Consider the following 14334-nt stretch of genomic DNA (forward strand, 5'->3'; position numbering starts at 1 on the left):
AGGTAAAGAACCAGACATTTATTTTTTATTATTATTATTTTTTTTAAAAAAGATGACTGTAAGGGGATCTTAACCCTTGACTTGGTGTTGTCAGCACCATGCTCTCCCAAGTGAGCTAACCAGCCATCCCTATATAGGGATCCGAACCCATGGCCTTGGTGTTATCAGCACCACACTCTCCTGAGTGAGCCATGGCCGGCCCAAGAACCAGACACATTTAAAAAGCAGAAACATATAAGCTCAAATAATCTCAAACCATGGAGAGTTTGAAGACCTGGTTTGGCTTTCCTGCACTTCTGCATGTTGGCACATCCTGTGCCTAAGCAGAGCTGGATATTGAACAGAAGACTAGTGCTTTATTAGCACTATCACATATGAAACTAACTTTTTGAAGCTGATAGTGCTTTCAGCCCAATATTACAGTGAAGAAACTGGACAGGGAGATGAAGAAACCTGCCCCAACTTTCATAGCCAGTAAGCAATAAATCCACGGTTTAAACTCACTCATGCTTTCAACTCAGTCACTCTTCTTTTTCTTAATGTGATTGAGAACATTGGCTAAACTGGCTTCCAGATGTCAAAGCAGTATCTCACAAACCTTCAGAGCTGTATGAGCATTTTGAGATTTGCAAAAGGAGATCTGTGAGGTGGATTATGCCAATCTAGCAGGTGAGGAAACAAACTCTTATCAAGGGGGGAAATAAATTCACTAGGTAGCATATCATAAGTATTATCTCACTTTTTACAGTCAGGAAAGTGAGATTCAGAGAAGTTTAAGAACTGGTCTGAATCACCCAAATGCAGCGATATAAGCCAAGTTCTCACTAAAATCACATGCCAGGTTCTGTACATGCTTCTCATAACGTGCCAAAGAGAATGGAACTTAGTTAGCATGGAGCAGAGGGGGAGTCCTAGTTTTTCTGATCCTAACTTCCTGTGGATTGGATGTACCCCCAATCCACACTTAGCACTTAGTCCCCACTGTGACAGTGCTAAGAGGGTGGGAAATCCTATTACAGTAATTGAAAAGTGGGGCCTTGAAGAGATGATTAGATTGTGAGGACTGTACCCTAGCGAATGGATTACTCCATTGATGGTTTAATGGTGGTCACGAGTGTGGTTCTGATGGTTTTGAAAGGGGAGCATGTGAGAAGTTCTCTCTCTCTCTGCTCAGCCATTTCTCCATGTGATACTCTGTGTCACTATAGAGCCACCACCACCAAGGCCCTCACCAGATCTGTTCCTTGGACTTTGGACTTCCCAGCCTCTGAAACTGTAAGCAATAAATATTCTATTTCTTTATAAATTACCCAGTTCCAGGCATTCTGTTATAAGCAACAGAAATGGATTAATACACACTTCCTGTAGTTTATTTCCCCCACGATACCATATTACCTGATATTAAATATAATTAGCAAAAAACGATATCAGATACCAGAGAAATCTGTGACTCTAAAGGCAGGTCTAGGGGTTGGGAAGAGAAACATATGTAAGTGTACTCTCTGTCTATCTGTCTGTCTATCCATTCATCTGCCTTTCCACCTAGCAACTAGCGTCTCTCAGGAAGAGAGGCTGCAGAAAGTCAGTACAACTCACTGGGTTACATACATTTGAGGTCCTATTAGGTCCAATCTGTGTAAACAGAATCTTAATACCACTTTTTAAGGCTCAATTGGCCTTTCCAGGCCACTAACACCTTTGAGAATTCCATATCAGCCAGTTTTGCCAGCCAGACTTGGAGAGCTGAGTTTTCAAGGAAGGTCCTGGATTTCCTGAATTGAGCCCGTGGTCATATATAGCAGGTCAGTAGGTCATAACCCTGGCTGCCTATTAGAATTGATTTAAGAACTTAACATAGATTCTTCTCAGATTCTGATTTAAATGAATCAGCATGGGGTCTGGACACCAGTATTTTTTTTTTTTTTTTTGGACAGCAGTACTTTGAAAATGCTCTTCTGGTGATTCCAATGTGCAGCTAAGTCTAGGGACCAATGCTATCTGGGGCAGGGACGCAAACACCTCAGGGTTGACCCACCATTTTAATTGTTTCTGATGAATTTTACTAGAGTTTTGGGGCCAATATTTGTATGACATTTTAATGTCTGGTCTCCTTTCAAATAATTGCTTCTTGGATCTATACCTCTGACTTCTGTACACGGGAAACCGACTGTCACAAACTGACCAAAACACAGGAGTGAAGCAAGAAAAGAGCTTTGCTTTGGCTTACCCGGGGATTCCTCCAGATTCAAGTTTGTTCGCAATGTCCACATCCCAAGACCAGACATCAAACTGCCACTTCCTTAGGCCCAACACGCCACATAGCACTGACCCCGAGTGGATTCCGATCCGCATGTCAACATCATGCTTCGTCCTTGACCGCACAAACCTGTTGACACAGGTGAATGGAGAGACACATACTTAAGTCCAGAGTGGGCATCCTTGGTCCCTGGCAGCAGCTCTAGTCTTTCCTACTCCATAAATTCTGCTCCTGCCCATTCAAATACCACCTCTTCCATGAAGCCTTCTTGGGTTCCCTAATAACTGGAAGGATTCTTTTCCTTCTCTGAACACTCAGCCTTTTATCTGTCCTTTTATGAGCTCTAATAAACCTTCTTCCCAAACCTTGTTATGTAACCTTTCTCTTAGGGAATGACACCAGCATTTTTTCCTACTCAATAGTGCATAAACCTGGAATAAATGATTGATTTTGTACTTCACACATTCCATTTCCAACTAAAATTTTTATTGTTTCCTTTTGCTAATCCTCCTGTGAATAAAATTTCTGTTGTTTCCTCCTTGCTAGTCCCCTAGTTCAGGCCACTGTCGTGCCTCAGCCTGACCTTCCTCCTGCCCATGTTCTACACAGCTACCAGAGGCTCCTTCTAAATGTAAATATCACCCATCCCTCTATCACTTCTTTGTTTAAAACTCTTTTCTGATTTTCTACTCCTTAGATCAGTGGTCTCTGAAATAGATAGTTCACATCCAGGGCTGAGCTGGGTCATCTGTTGAGATGCAGCAAAAAAATGCTCCATTCACAGCTTTTGTTTTTTATCTTGAAATTTGGTATATGTGTTGACCTTAACAACCTTCCAGGGTTCGTGTCAGGCCATCCTCTGACTATACATGTGGAGGAGGCACCTTGAGAACAGAGGAGGATTTCTACCATGGGAGGATTTCCTCTAGGCATGCTCATGCATCCTTCTTTACTTTCAGAGTATTTCACACAATTTTATGTTCATGGTTAAATGACTCATTTATGTAAAAATTCAAGTGGTAGAACATAATACTTTAAAATAGAATAACTAGAAAAATATTGATGGCCACGAAAATGCAATGGTTATACTTCAAAATGCTTCAGAGAGGTGTCAGACTTAAAGATGAGTTAACAATTTTTCTTTGACAAAAAGACAAGTGTTCCAAATTCACTGACTTTTCTGTGATAATTAATATCTCGTCTAGTGAATATCTGAAAAAAAATCCTCAAACTTGCTTAATTTGTTTCTTCAAACTCTAGATGGTGCTTTATGAATAAGTGAGACAGTAACTGACTTTCAAAAGAAATTGATGCACTGAAGAGAGTATTTTCAAAATGAGTTTGGAAATGTTTCCATCTTCGTGGGAATTTTGTTGTCAAACCTGTTATATTATGTCATCTATCAAAATTCTCAAAGCTGTACATTTACTAACCTACTTAAAAATCCTCCACGTAAGAGTCTTGGTGAGGCATGAACCCATTTATTAACAACATAAGGATGTATTGCCTTTTAAGGAGCTTGTAAGAATAACTGAACATCAAGGAAGGAGAGAATTTACCAGCCAGACAAACACGGAACTTTGGATTAAATGTTTAGAGCCATGACAATCAAGGATGCAAATCCTACTCAAGATCTGTCTTTATAAAACATATATTTAGCTCTGATAGCAATTAAACCCAGGTACAGAAATAAATTAAATTTGGAAACTGACCTTTGCATTATTGTATCACAAACTATTAAGATTAAAAAAAAATGACTATGTTCAAACTCACTGCTCTCACTAAAAAGTGGTGAAAGCAGAAAGATTATTGTACTGTAATTAAATTAAAAATATCTTAAAGTATTATTTATTTCACCATTATCCTTTAAAACCCATACTTCATGCTATTTTACTGTATATATATGAGGCCCTTCAAAAAATTGGGGAAAAAATGGAATTAAAAGATAATACAAATCTCTCCATGAACTTTTTGGAGACCCCTCATATTTTAAGTGTATGAAACTAATCAGTAGAATATAGAATAGACAAGATTTATAACTTATTGCATATTGCATGTCTTCACATAGTTTTATTAATAAAGATGGGAGATCAAAATATTTAGCTACCACTGGCCTATAAAATGAAATGTAGAATTCCTGTCTGGCACACGAAGTCCTTCATGATCTGTCTGTGCCTTACTTATTTTTCTAATTTCTTATGCACACACTAGACTCCAGCCATTCACACTGCATGTCACTGCCTGAACTCTGTGTCCTCTCCTCTCTGGACCCGTGATGCTCCCTCCGTCTGGAATGTCCATTGCTTCATTCAATTGAAGAGCTCTTTCTCATCTTTTAGGGTCAAGCTTGGGTGTAACCTTTGCCAGGAAGCTGCCCTGACCACCCAGGCAGGAGCATGTGCCTTTCCCAATGTTCTCATTGCATCTTGGGTGAACAATAATTAGGGTACTGTATTATAATCATCCATCTCCTCTAAACTAATCCAGGGTAGGGACTTGCTTGACTACTTCTTACATTCCCCTCTTAACACTGCACTGTGTCTGGCACTTGGTTAACACACAGTAAATGTGTTGAGTAGGTGGATGGATGAATAGGTGTCCAACTCTCTCTATTCATGTTCCTACATATCCAAGGTCTTTGATAAAGAGTATAAGCTTCTTGAAAGCAATATTCCTGTTTGAGTCATCTTTGTATCTCAGCCTGGGCATCATGCCTTCTGTACACTGAGGCTTAAAACAAAACCTTGATTTTTTTCTGAAAAAAGAACAGATGAATGAATGATTCCATGTGCTAAACTGAATCTTTGCATTCTCTGTTCTTAACAAGACATAAGGTAATGAAAAGTTATTTAAACAGGAAAGTAAAGTTGAAGTAGGTTGAGAATCTGGAAATATTGAAATAAATTAGAACACAGAAAGGCAACTCATGAACATTAGAAGGAATGCTTGTAGCTAAAGGGCGAGATGATTTTTAACTCTGGTGAACTTCCTAGTTTTGAGGCCATTGTTTTAACTTTAACCTTTAAGATAAAAGACATATGGTGCCTTTTATCTACTGACGATGAAAACAGTGGGGCAAGAGAAGAAATAGCAACCAGCACTTTAGGGGAGCATGCCAGTCTCTGATGCATGTCCCACTGAATTTCTGTGAGGTATTATAGTAGCCAAGCATGTAGCAATATTGCACTTTCCTGCATATTTAGTGCTATTTTTGGCCAGTGAAATGTGAGCAGAAGTGATATGTGTCACTTCTGGGCAGAAGCTTTAAGAGCCTGATCTACCATACTCCCCCTTTATTTTGTCTCCTGTGTCCACCATCAGTCAAGGAGCTGGTAATAGAGCCTTCTTAACTAGGGTCCTTGAGTCGGGATGGAGAATAGTGATATCTTGCCATCTCCCCACCTTCCCATAATGAACATGAAATGTGAGTGAAAAATAAATCTTTGCTGTTTTAAGCCACTGAGATTTTTGGGGATGTTTATTACTTCAGCATAACCAGGAATATCCGGACTGGTACAATTATCAGCCCCAATTTACATTTTTCTTATTACATGATCGTCACTACAGTATAAGTGTTAATATCACAGACTCTAGTGTTAGACTACTGAGTTTGCATCTTGCTCTCCCACTTACTGACTCCATGATCTTAGGGGAGTTATTTTACTTCTCTATGTTTCAATTTCTACATTAATGTAATGTTAATAATAATAGCATTGTCAAGATTAAGTGAATAAGTGTATGTAGAAAGTTTAGAATTGTGCCTGGCATGTACTAAGGACTACTTGGTTGCCTCCTATCATATATGAAGGTACTACTGCCCAGGAAAGTAAAAGAATTTTCCTGTGGCCACAGAGCTGGTTAGCAGAATCCTAGGACTAAACTGGCCATGTTGTATTTTTAAACCCCACACTCTTTGCAACATAGGTAAGACTCCTGGCATGCGATCCAGGACAAATAGTGTAATTTAAACCTCAGTTTCAATGGTTGTAAAATAAAGCTCCACCTGGTTGCTTCACTAACAGAGCTACTGTGAGTCCCAAAGAAGATAATAGATGTTAAAGTGCTTTGCCAACTAATTGTGAGAGACTATTAAACAGCACACCGAGCTAATGTCATTAGGTAATTATCATTATACAGAGAATGCCTTGGAGCATTTTAATGAATAGACATTTAGATTTTTTATTTTCTTCTACAAAACAAAAATCATAACAAGAAGACTTAAAATTTCTTTACTGCACTGCTTTTTTCCCCCCTTTCTTTTTGACTTAAATAAAAGATAAGAATGAAACTATGTAAAAGTAATTAATAATTTACAGACACTAATCCTCTTTGGAAAGGCTACCCCATGGTTACAAAGCACCACTAACAGAAACAATGTATTTCAAGATCAGTTCTTGAGGGAAGGACCTTTGAGTATTCATCTTGAAGCTAAAATTCAGGCAGTTCTGGTCAGTGTTACAAATCTTGCTCAGCTCCAGTGACGTTTTGCTGTGCCCAGTCAGCCACAAATTAAGAGAAAATGACTATACATCACCTGCATTATAAACATCTGCACTCTCTCTTCTCCGTAAACTCTGAGGCTCTTGAGGGAGGGAATACTACCTTTCATTTCTGCTTAGCACAATGTTAGCACACAAGCATAGTCAGTGCTCAAAAGTATTTATTTGAATTATTAGACAAAACTCAATGGTTTTTCTGTTTCACAGCTCTTGTGGCTGTCGCAAAATGATCTAAGAGTCTCAGAGGGAACAGCTGAGGTGCCTTTGGACCTACTAGTTGGGGAGGGGGAGGTGACCCTCCAAACCTCCTCCCTTCAAATAAAGCAGCTCCACTCTGTTTTTCATGGTGGGTTTTCATTTAAGATTTCTTTTAAACAAAAAATACACTATGAAGCTCTATATAGCTGTGGACAAGTAATGCAACAATAAACAAGCAAACGATTAAAGACATTTCTTTTAATTGAGCTGTTAAGGAAGAATATTGTGGTTATAGGGTAAAAAATGAACTGTAGAATTCTTCTTTTAATTTAAATGCTTCAGATGGTTCTTTTGTTAGTCAATTAATCAATCTGTAGTAGTTGCTGGAGGAATGCTGGGGAGCATAATCCAGTAGCAGTCACTGGTCTGTAAATGGGACTCTTTCTACTGTCAAACAAATGGATGGATAAAGAGACTATCTTCAGCAGAGTAGCAATTTGGTACTGTGGGATGAAGAGCATCCAAGACCTCCTGCTTAGGATCAGACACTGGAATGCCAATGCTGATTCTACCACTTGCTGGCTGTGAGAGCTGGAGCAAGTTACATGTATTTCCCTAACACCACCAAAAGGCATAGAGTCTGCATTAAACAGGCCTGGATATGAAGTCAGACTTCTACATTTGCCAGCTGTGGATCTCAGGCTAGCTGTGTTAATCTCAAAGTCTTGGTTTTCTCAGGAGTCATGGGGAAGAGGACAGACTGGTCCTTTGCAGGGTTGTTAGGGTAGTTCATAAAATCATGTATGTGAAGCACTTAGCCTGGTGCATATTAAACACTCAAAAATAGTAGCAACTTCTCATTTTTGTTAGTAATAACAGCTTTCAGTTATACAGGCGGAATCAGACCAATTACAAATTATGAATTGATCACTCTACCTACCCTTTTCTGCTAAACTGTGCCTGCATTCACTCTATTTACATCAAAATAGCTTCAACCAATCCATTTAACATATCAACTGGGCAGTTATCAGGCATAAACTGATTTAAACAGGAGGAACTAACTTACAATGTAGTTAAGAATTGATTGATCTCCAGTTACCTAAAAGAAACAGTGCCCTTGAACATTCCAGAAAAAAGGAAAGACAGGGGAGTTAGTTATGGGGGTCAACTAAGTTCACTGCACAGGGCACCTCACACCTATGTGGAATCCTACCTCCACAAGAACCCTGTGTATCATTACCAGCACCATTTACAAGTGAGGAACCTGAGTCACAAGAGCTACATTGCTTTAGGTCACTGGAATTTCACTCCGGATGTGTGAGCCTGAACCCAATGGTCCGTTTCTATTACTCTATGTGGCTTCTTTTGAAAAAAAGTATACACAACACACAAAATACATGGACAACTCACATGTGAACTTGCTCACCCCAAGACTGTGGATAACACAGTCCCTACAGATGAATCTCCGAAGCTGGTGGCTCCCTTCTGTAGATCTCCTGAGCTAATGCATGTCAAACATTTAACTCAGTGCTGGGCATATAGCAAGTGTTCAATAAACTCAAGCTACTATCATGATTTTACTAGCATATAACAGAAGCCACGGTAAAGGAATATGTTTCTGTAACTTAACCAAGTTGAATTTTCCAGTATTCAAACTCAGCCCTACTTGCAAGATTCTATTAAAAATATTTCTATGGTGATAACATGCATCTTATCTATTTGAATTCTCAAAAGTGCACCCTGGATTTGGGATCTTATTATCCTCACTTTACAGAAGAGGATTTGGAAGCTCTTAAGTTGTCACCTGTTCATAACCACACACCTCAAAACAGGAAAATGCAGGAAACAGACTAAGTCTCCTGCTGCAGGTTATGGTGCAACAGTCACTCTTTCAGGGAATATTTGCCATGATCACAGCCAGCAATAAACTATATCTTTAATAAAGTGAATCCTGTCTGAAATTCTTAGAGTATTTTTAATTGAAACATAAGCTTAATGTATTGATAAATCTTCAATTTAATTAAAATTTCTATGTTGCATATTGCCTCTTGGGTGATTCAACAGTCTCAGCTTTGGAGTATTACCATCCTTTCTATTTCACAGCTGCTGCTCTATTTCAGGTTCTTACTTCTCTCCTCCTAGATTGGTACAAAAATATCACCCAGTCAGTTTCCTTCTCCTCGACCTCTGCTTTCTCTCATCCAGCGTCAACTGGAGAGAGAGTTATCCATCTCCACAGTTATCTTTCTGACATCCAGACAGAAACATGTCACTTCCCTTCTTTAAGTGTCAGTGACTTCTTGTTGCCTGTGGGATAAAGTCCCAGCATGTCTTATACTAACCCAACTCTCTGAATTTAAAATTGAGCTAATCACCATGCTTTCATGTTTAACACACACACACATGCACATGTACACGAACACACACATAAGACATACACACACTTATACATACTACCTATGTACACACATCTATATACATGTACATGCATACATGCACATATTCACACACGTTTTTTACATTTATCTATCTATCTATCTATCTATCTATCTATCTATCTATCTATCTATCTATCTATCTATCTATCTATTTATTATTTCAAATATTCATGAGATATAAAGCTAATTGTTCCCCCTCCTGCCCATGATGTGGGGGCTAGATTCATATTGGGGGAATACCCATTACCAGAAATTACTTTTGTACCCTTTGTCCCCTTCCAATTATCCCCCAACCTCCCTGCCATTCCTCCTCTCACCTCAACTCCAATTTGTAGCCTTAGGAATGTTCCCTCCCTCTGCTGGATCAGGGGACTACTGTGGTCTTTCTTTCCTTCCTTCTTTCTCTCTTAGCTTCCACATATGAGTGAGCACATGTGGTATTTATCTCTCTGTGCTTTGCTTGTTTCCCTCAATGTAAGTTTCTCCAGATTCATCCATATTGTTGCAAATGAGAGTATTTCATTCTTTTTTATGGCAGAGTAGTACTCCATGGTGTATATATACCACAGTTTCCTTATCCAATCATCCATCGATGGACATTTACATTGGTTCCATATCTTGGCTATTGAAAATAGAGCTGCAATAAACATGGGACTGCAGGTATCTCTTCAATATGATGATTTCCATTCCTCTGGATATATACCCAGAAGAGGGATTGCTGAATCATATGGGAGATCAATCTGTAGTTGTTTGAGAAACCTCCAAATTTTTTTCCAAAGTGGTTGTACTAATTTACATTCCCACTAACAGTGCAGGAGTGTTCCCTTCTCGCCACACCCTTGCCTGCATCTGTTATTCACCATCTTTTTGATCAGTCAGTCTAACTGGCGTGTGGTGATATCTCAATGTGGTTTTAATTTGCATTTCCCTAATGACTAGTGATGTTGAGAATTTTTTCATGTATCTGTTGGCCATTTGTATGTCTTCCTTTGAAAAATGTCTATTCAGCTCCTTTGCCCATTTTTTAACTGGGTCATTTATTTTTTTACTGTATAATTGCTTGAGTTTTATGTATATTTTGGATATTAGTCCCTTGTTGGATGCATAGTTGGCAAAAATTTTCTCCCACTCGGTAGGTTGTCTTTTCACTCTGTTGATTGCTTCTTTTGCTGTGCAGAAACTTTTTAGTTTGATATAGTCCCATTTGTTTATTTTTTCTTTTGTTGCTTGTACTTTTGGGCTCATGTTCATAAAGCCCATGCCCTGACCTAACTGCTGAAGTGTTTCACTTATATTTTCCCTTAGTAATTTTGCAGTTTCGGGTCTTAGACCTAGGTCTTTAACCCATTTTGAGTTGATTTTAGTGTATGGCAAGAGATGCATATCTAGTTTCATTCTTCTGCATATGGATATTCAGTTTTCCCAGAACCATTTGTTGAAGAGGCAGTCTTTTCTCCAATGTAGATTTTTGTTGCCTTTGTCTAATATCAGATGGCTATAAGCCTGAGGAGTGATTTCTGGGTTCTCTATTCCACTCCAATGGTCTGAATGACTATTTGTAGACCACTACCATGCTGTTTTGGTTACAACAGCTTTGTAGTATAATTTGAAGTCAGGCAGAGTTATGCCTCCAGCTTTATTTTTTTTTACTCAGGATTGCTTTGGCTATTTGGGGTCTTTTGTTGTTCCATATGAAAGGTAAGATTGTTTTTTCCATTTCTGTGATGAATGTCTTTAGTATTTTGATGGGGATTGCATTGAATCAGTAGGTCGCTTTGGGAAGTACAGACATTTTCACAATGTTAATTCTTCTAATCCAAGAGCATGGAATATCTTTCCATCTTTTTGTGTCTTCTTTAATTTCTTTCAGAAGACATTTGTAGTTCTCATTGCAGAGGTCTTTAACCTCCTTGGTTAAATTGATCCCTAGGTATTGTATTTTTTGGTGACAATTGTAAATGGGCTTACTTTCCTTATTTCTCTTTCTTTTAATTCATTATTTCAGTATATAAATGCTACTGATTTCTGGGCATTTATTTTGTATCCTGCAATGTTACTGAAGTTTTTAACTAGCTCTAGGAATTTTTTGATAGGGTATTTAGGATTTTCTATATATAGTATCATGTCATTTGCAAATAGAGAAAGTTTGACCTCATCTCCAATCTGGATTCCCTTTATTTCTTTCTCTTGCCTGATTGCTCTAGCTAGTACATCCAGTACTATGTTGAATAGAAGTGGTGAGAGTGGACATCCTTGTCTAGTTCCTGTCCTTAAGGGGAAGGCCTTCAGTTTTTCCCCATTCAGAGTAATACTGGTGGTGGGCTTGTCATAAATGGCTTTTATTGTGTTAAGAAATTTTCCTTCTATACCTAATTTGTTGAGAGTCTTTATCATGAAGGAATGTTGAATTTTCTCTAATGATTTTTCAGCATCTATTGAGATAATCATATGGTCTTTGCCCTTGAGCTCGTTGATGTGATGTATCACATTTATTGACTTTCATATGTTGAACCATCCTTGCATCTCTGGGATGAATCCCGCTGGATCATAGTGGATAATTTTTTAAAAATGTTGCTGTATTATAATTCTAATATTTTGTTGAGGATTTTAGCATCTAGGTTCATCAAGGATATTGGCTTGTAATTTTCTTTTTTTGTTGTGTTTCTATCTGGTTTTGGTATCAGAGTTATGTTGGCTTCATAGCATGAGGTTGGGAGAGTAGAGTCTGTTTCAATTGTTTGGAACTGTTTCATGAGAATTAGTATTCACTCCCCTTTAAAAGTTTGATAGAATTCAGCTGAAAAACCATCTAGACCCAGACTTTTCTTTGTTGGAAGATTGCTAATTACCACTTCAATCTCCTTGTTATTGGTCTATTAGGGTTTTCTATCTCTTCTTGGTTCAGTCTTGGTAATTTATATGTGTCTAGAAACTTATCCATATCTTCTAGATTTTCAAATTTGTTGTCACACAGGTGTTTATAATAGTCTCTAATGATTCTTTGTGTTTCTGTGGTGTCAGTTGTAATGTCTCCCTTTTCATTTCTGATTTTCATTATTTTGGTCTTTTCTCTTCTTTTTTTTTTTGTTAATCTAGCTAATGCTATTTCTATTTTGTTTATCTTCTCAAAAACCCAAGCTTTAGTCTTGTTAATCTTTTCTATTGTTTTTTTGAGTCTCTATTTCATTTAGTTCTGCTTAGATCTTAATAATTTCTTTCTGTCTACTGCCTTTAGGTTTGGATTGTTCTTGTTTTTCAAGTTCTTTGAGGTATAGTGTTAGGTCGTTTATTTGGAGTCTTTACGTTTTTTTGATATAAGCATTTACTGCAATAAATTTCCTTCTTACTACTGCTTTTGCAGTATCCCACAAGTTTTGGTATGATGTATCTTTATTTTCATTAGTTTCTAGAAATTTTTTGATTTCCTGTTTAATTTCTTCTTGAACCCATAGGTCAATCAGGAGCCTATTATTTATTTTCCATGTATTTGTATATCCCAGCAATTTGCTTATTGTTAAACTCCAGTTTTAGCCCACTGTGGTCTGAGAAGATTGTTGGAATGATTCAAGTTTTTAAAAATTTGCTGAGAATAGATTTGTGGCCTAATGTGTGGTCTATCCTGGAGAATGTACCATGAGCTGATAAGAAGAAAGTGTATTCTTTAGCTGTTGGGTGAAATGTTCTGTATATATCTGCCAAGTCCGGTTGGTCTAGGGTGTAGATTAAATCCTGTATCTCTTTGTTGACTTGTTGCCTGGTAGTCCTGTCCCATATGGAGAAAGGGGTGTTGAGATCACCCATTATTAATGTATTAGTACCTATCTCCTTCTTTACATCTAAGAGTGTTTGCTTGATATATCTGGCTGCTCTGTTATTGGGTGCATACATGTTTATGATTGTTATGTCTTCTAGCTGGATAGTTCCCTTTGTCATTATATAATGGCCTTCTTTGTCTTTTTAAATGTTTTTTGGTTTAAAGTCTATTTTGTCCAATATAAGAATAGCTACTCCTGCTCGTTTTTGGTTTCCATTTGCATGGCTTATCTTTTTTCATCCCTTCACTTTTAATTTATGAGTGTCATAACTGGTGAGGTGGGTCTCTTGAAGACAGCATATACTTGGGTCTATCTTTTTAATACAGTCAGTTAGTCTGTGTCTTTTGAATTGGGAGTTTAGTACATTCACATTTAGAGTAGTTATTGAGAAGTGTTTTTTAATTCCTGTTATTTAATTGCTATTCAGGTGGTTTAAATATCTTTTGATCATTATTTCCCTTTTTATTTCTCCTCTTCAATATGAGTTGGGGATTTAAGGCAGAGTGGTTTAGCTTCTTTCTCTTTCTTACTGGCATTTTTGTTTTAACTATGGGTTTGGCTCTTTCTTGTGTATTCGTGTTGATGGTCACTATTATTCAGAATCCAGATGAATGACTCCTGTGAGAATTTCTTGCAGGGCTGATTATGTGGTGGTGAACTCCCACAACTTTTGTTTGTCTGGGAAATACACTATTCCTCCCTCAGTTTTGAAGGAGAGCCTTGCTGGGTAAAGAATTCTTGGCTGGCAGTTTTTTTTCTTTTAGTATTTTGAATATATCATTCCACTTTCTTCTGGCCTGAAGGGTTTTGGTTGAGAAGTCTGCTGTTAGTTTGACAGGGGTTGCCCTATAAGTGACCTGACGCTCTTCTCTTGCTGCTTGTAGAATTCTCTCTTTGTCTTTGACCTTTGTGAATTTAAGTATAATATGTCTTGGGGAGGATCTTTTTGGGTTGAATCTGTTTGGGGAACTTCGAGCTTCCTGGATCTGAAGGTCTGTATCTCGCCCTACACCTGGGAAGTTTTCTGTTACTATTTCTTTGAGTAGGTTTTCAATACCTTTTCACTTCTCCTGCCCTTCAGGAATACCCACAATTTGGATGTTAGAGTCCTTGAGATTGTCTGCTAT

At 37.9% G+C, this 14334-nt stretch overlaps 1 protein-coding gene across 1 annotated transcript in view; it reads right to left on the reverse strand.

Annotated features, from left to right (window-relative positions):
* ADCY8 (adenylate cyclase 8) overlaps positions 1–14334 on the reverse strand; it is a 253284-nt gene that overhangs the window by 113147 nt on the left and 125803 nt on the right. Inside the window, exon 6 of the mRNA XM_063079734.1 lies at positions 2228–2386. Coding sequence (XP_062935804.1) covers positions 2228–2386 — 159 coding nt within the window. The remainder of the gene's footprint in view (positions 1–2227; positions 2387–14334) is intronic.

The sequence above is a fragment of the Cynocephalus volans genome, chromosome 15, assembly GCF_027409185.1.
Source record: "Cynocephalus volans isolate mCynVol1 chromosome 15, mCynVol1.pri, whole genome shotgun sequence".
Classification (NCBI taxonomy): domain Eukaryota; kingdom Metazoa; phylum Chordata; class Mammalia; order Dermoptera; family Cynocephalidae; genus Cynocephalus; species Cynocephalus volans.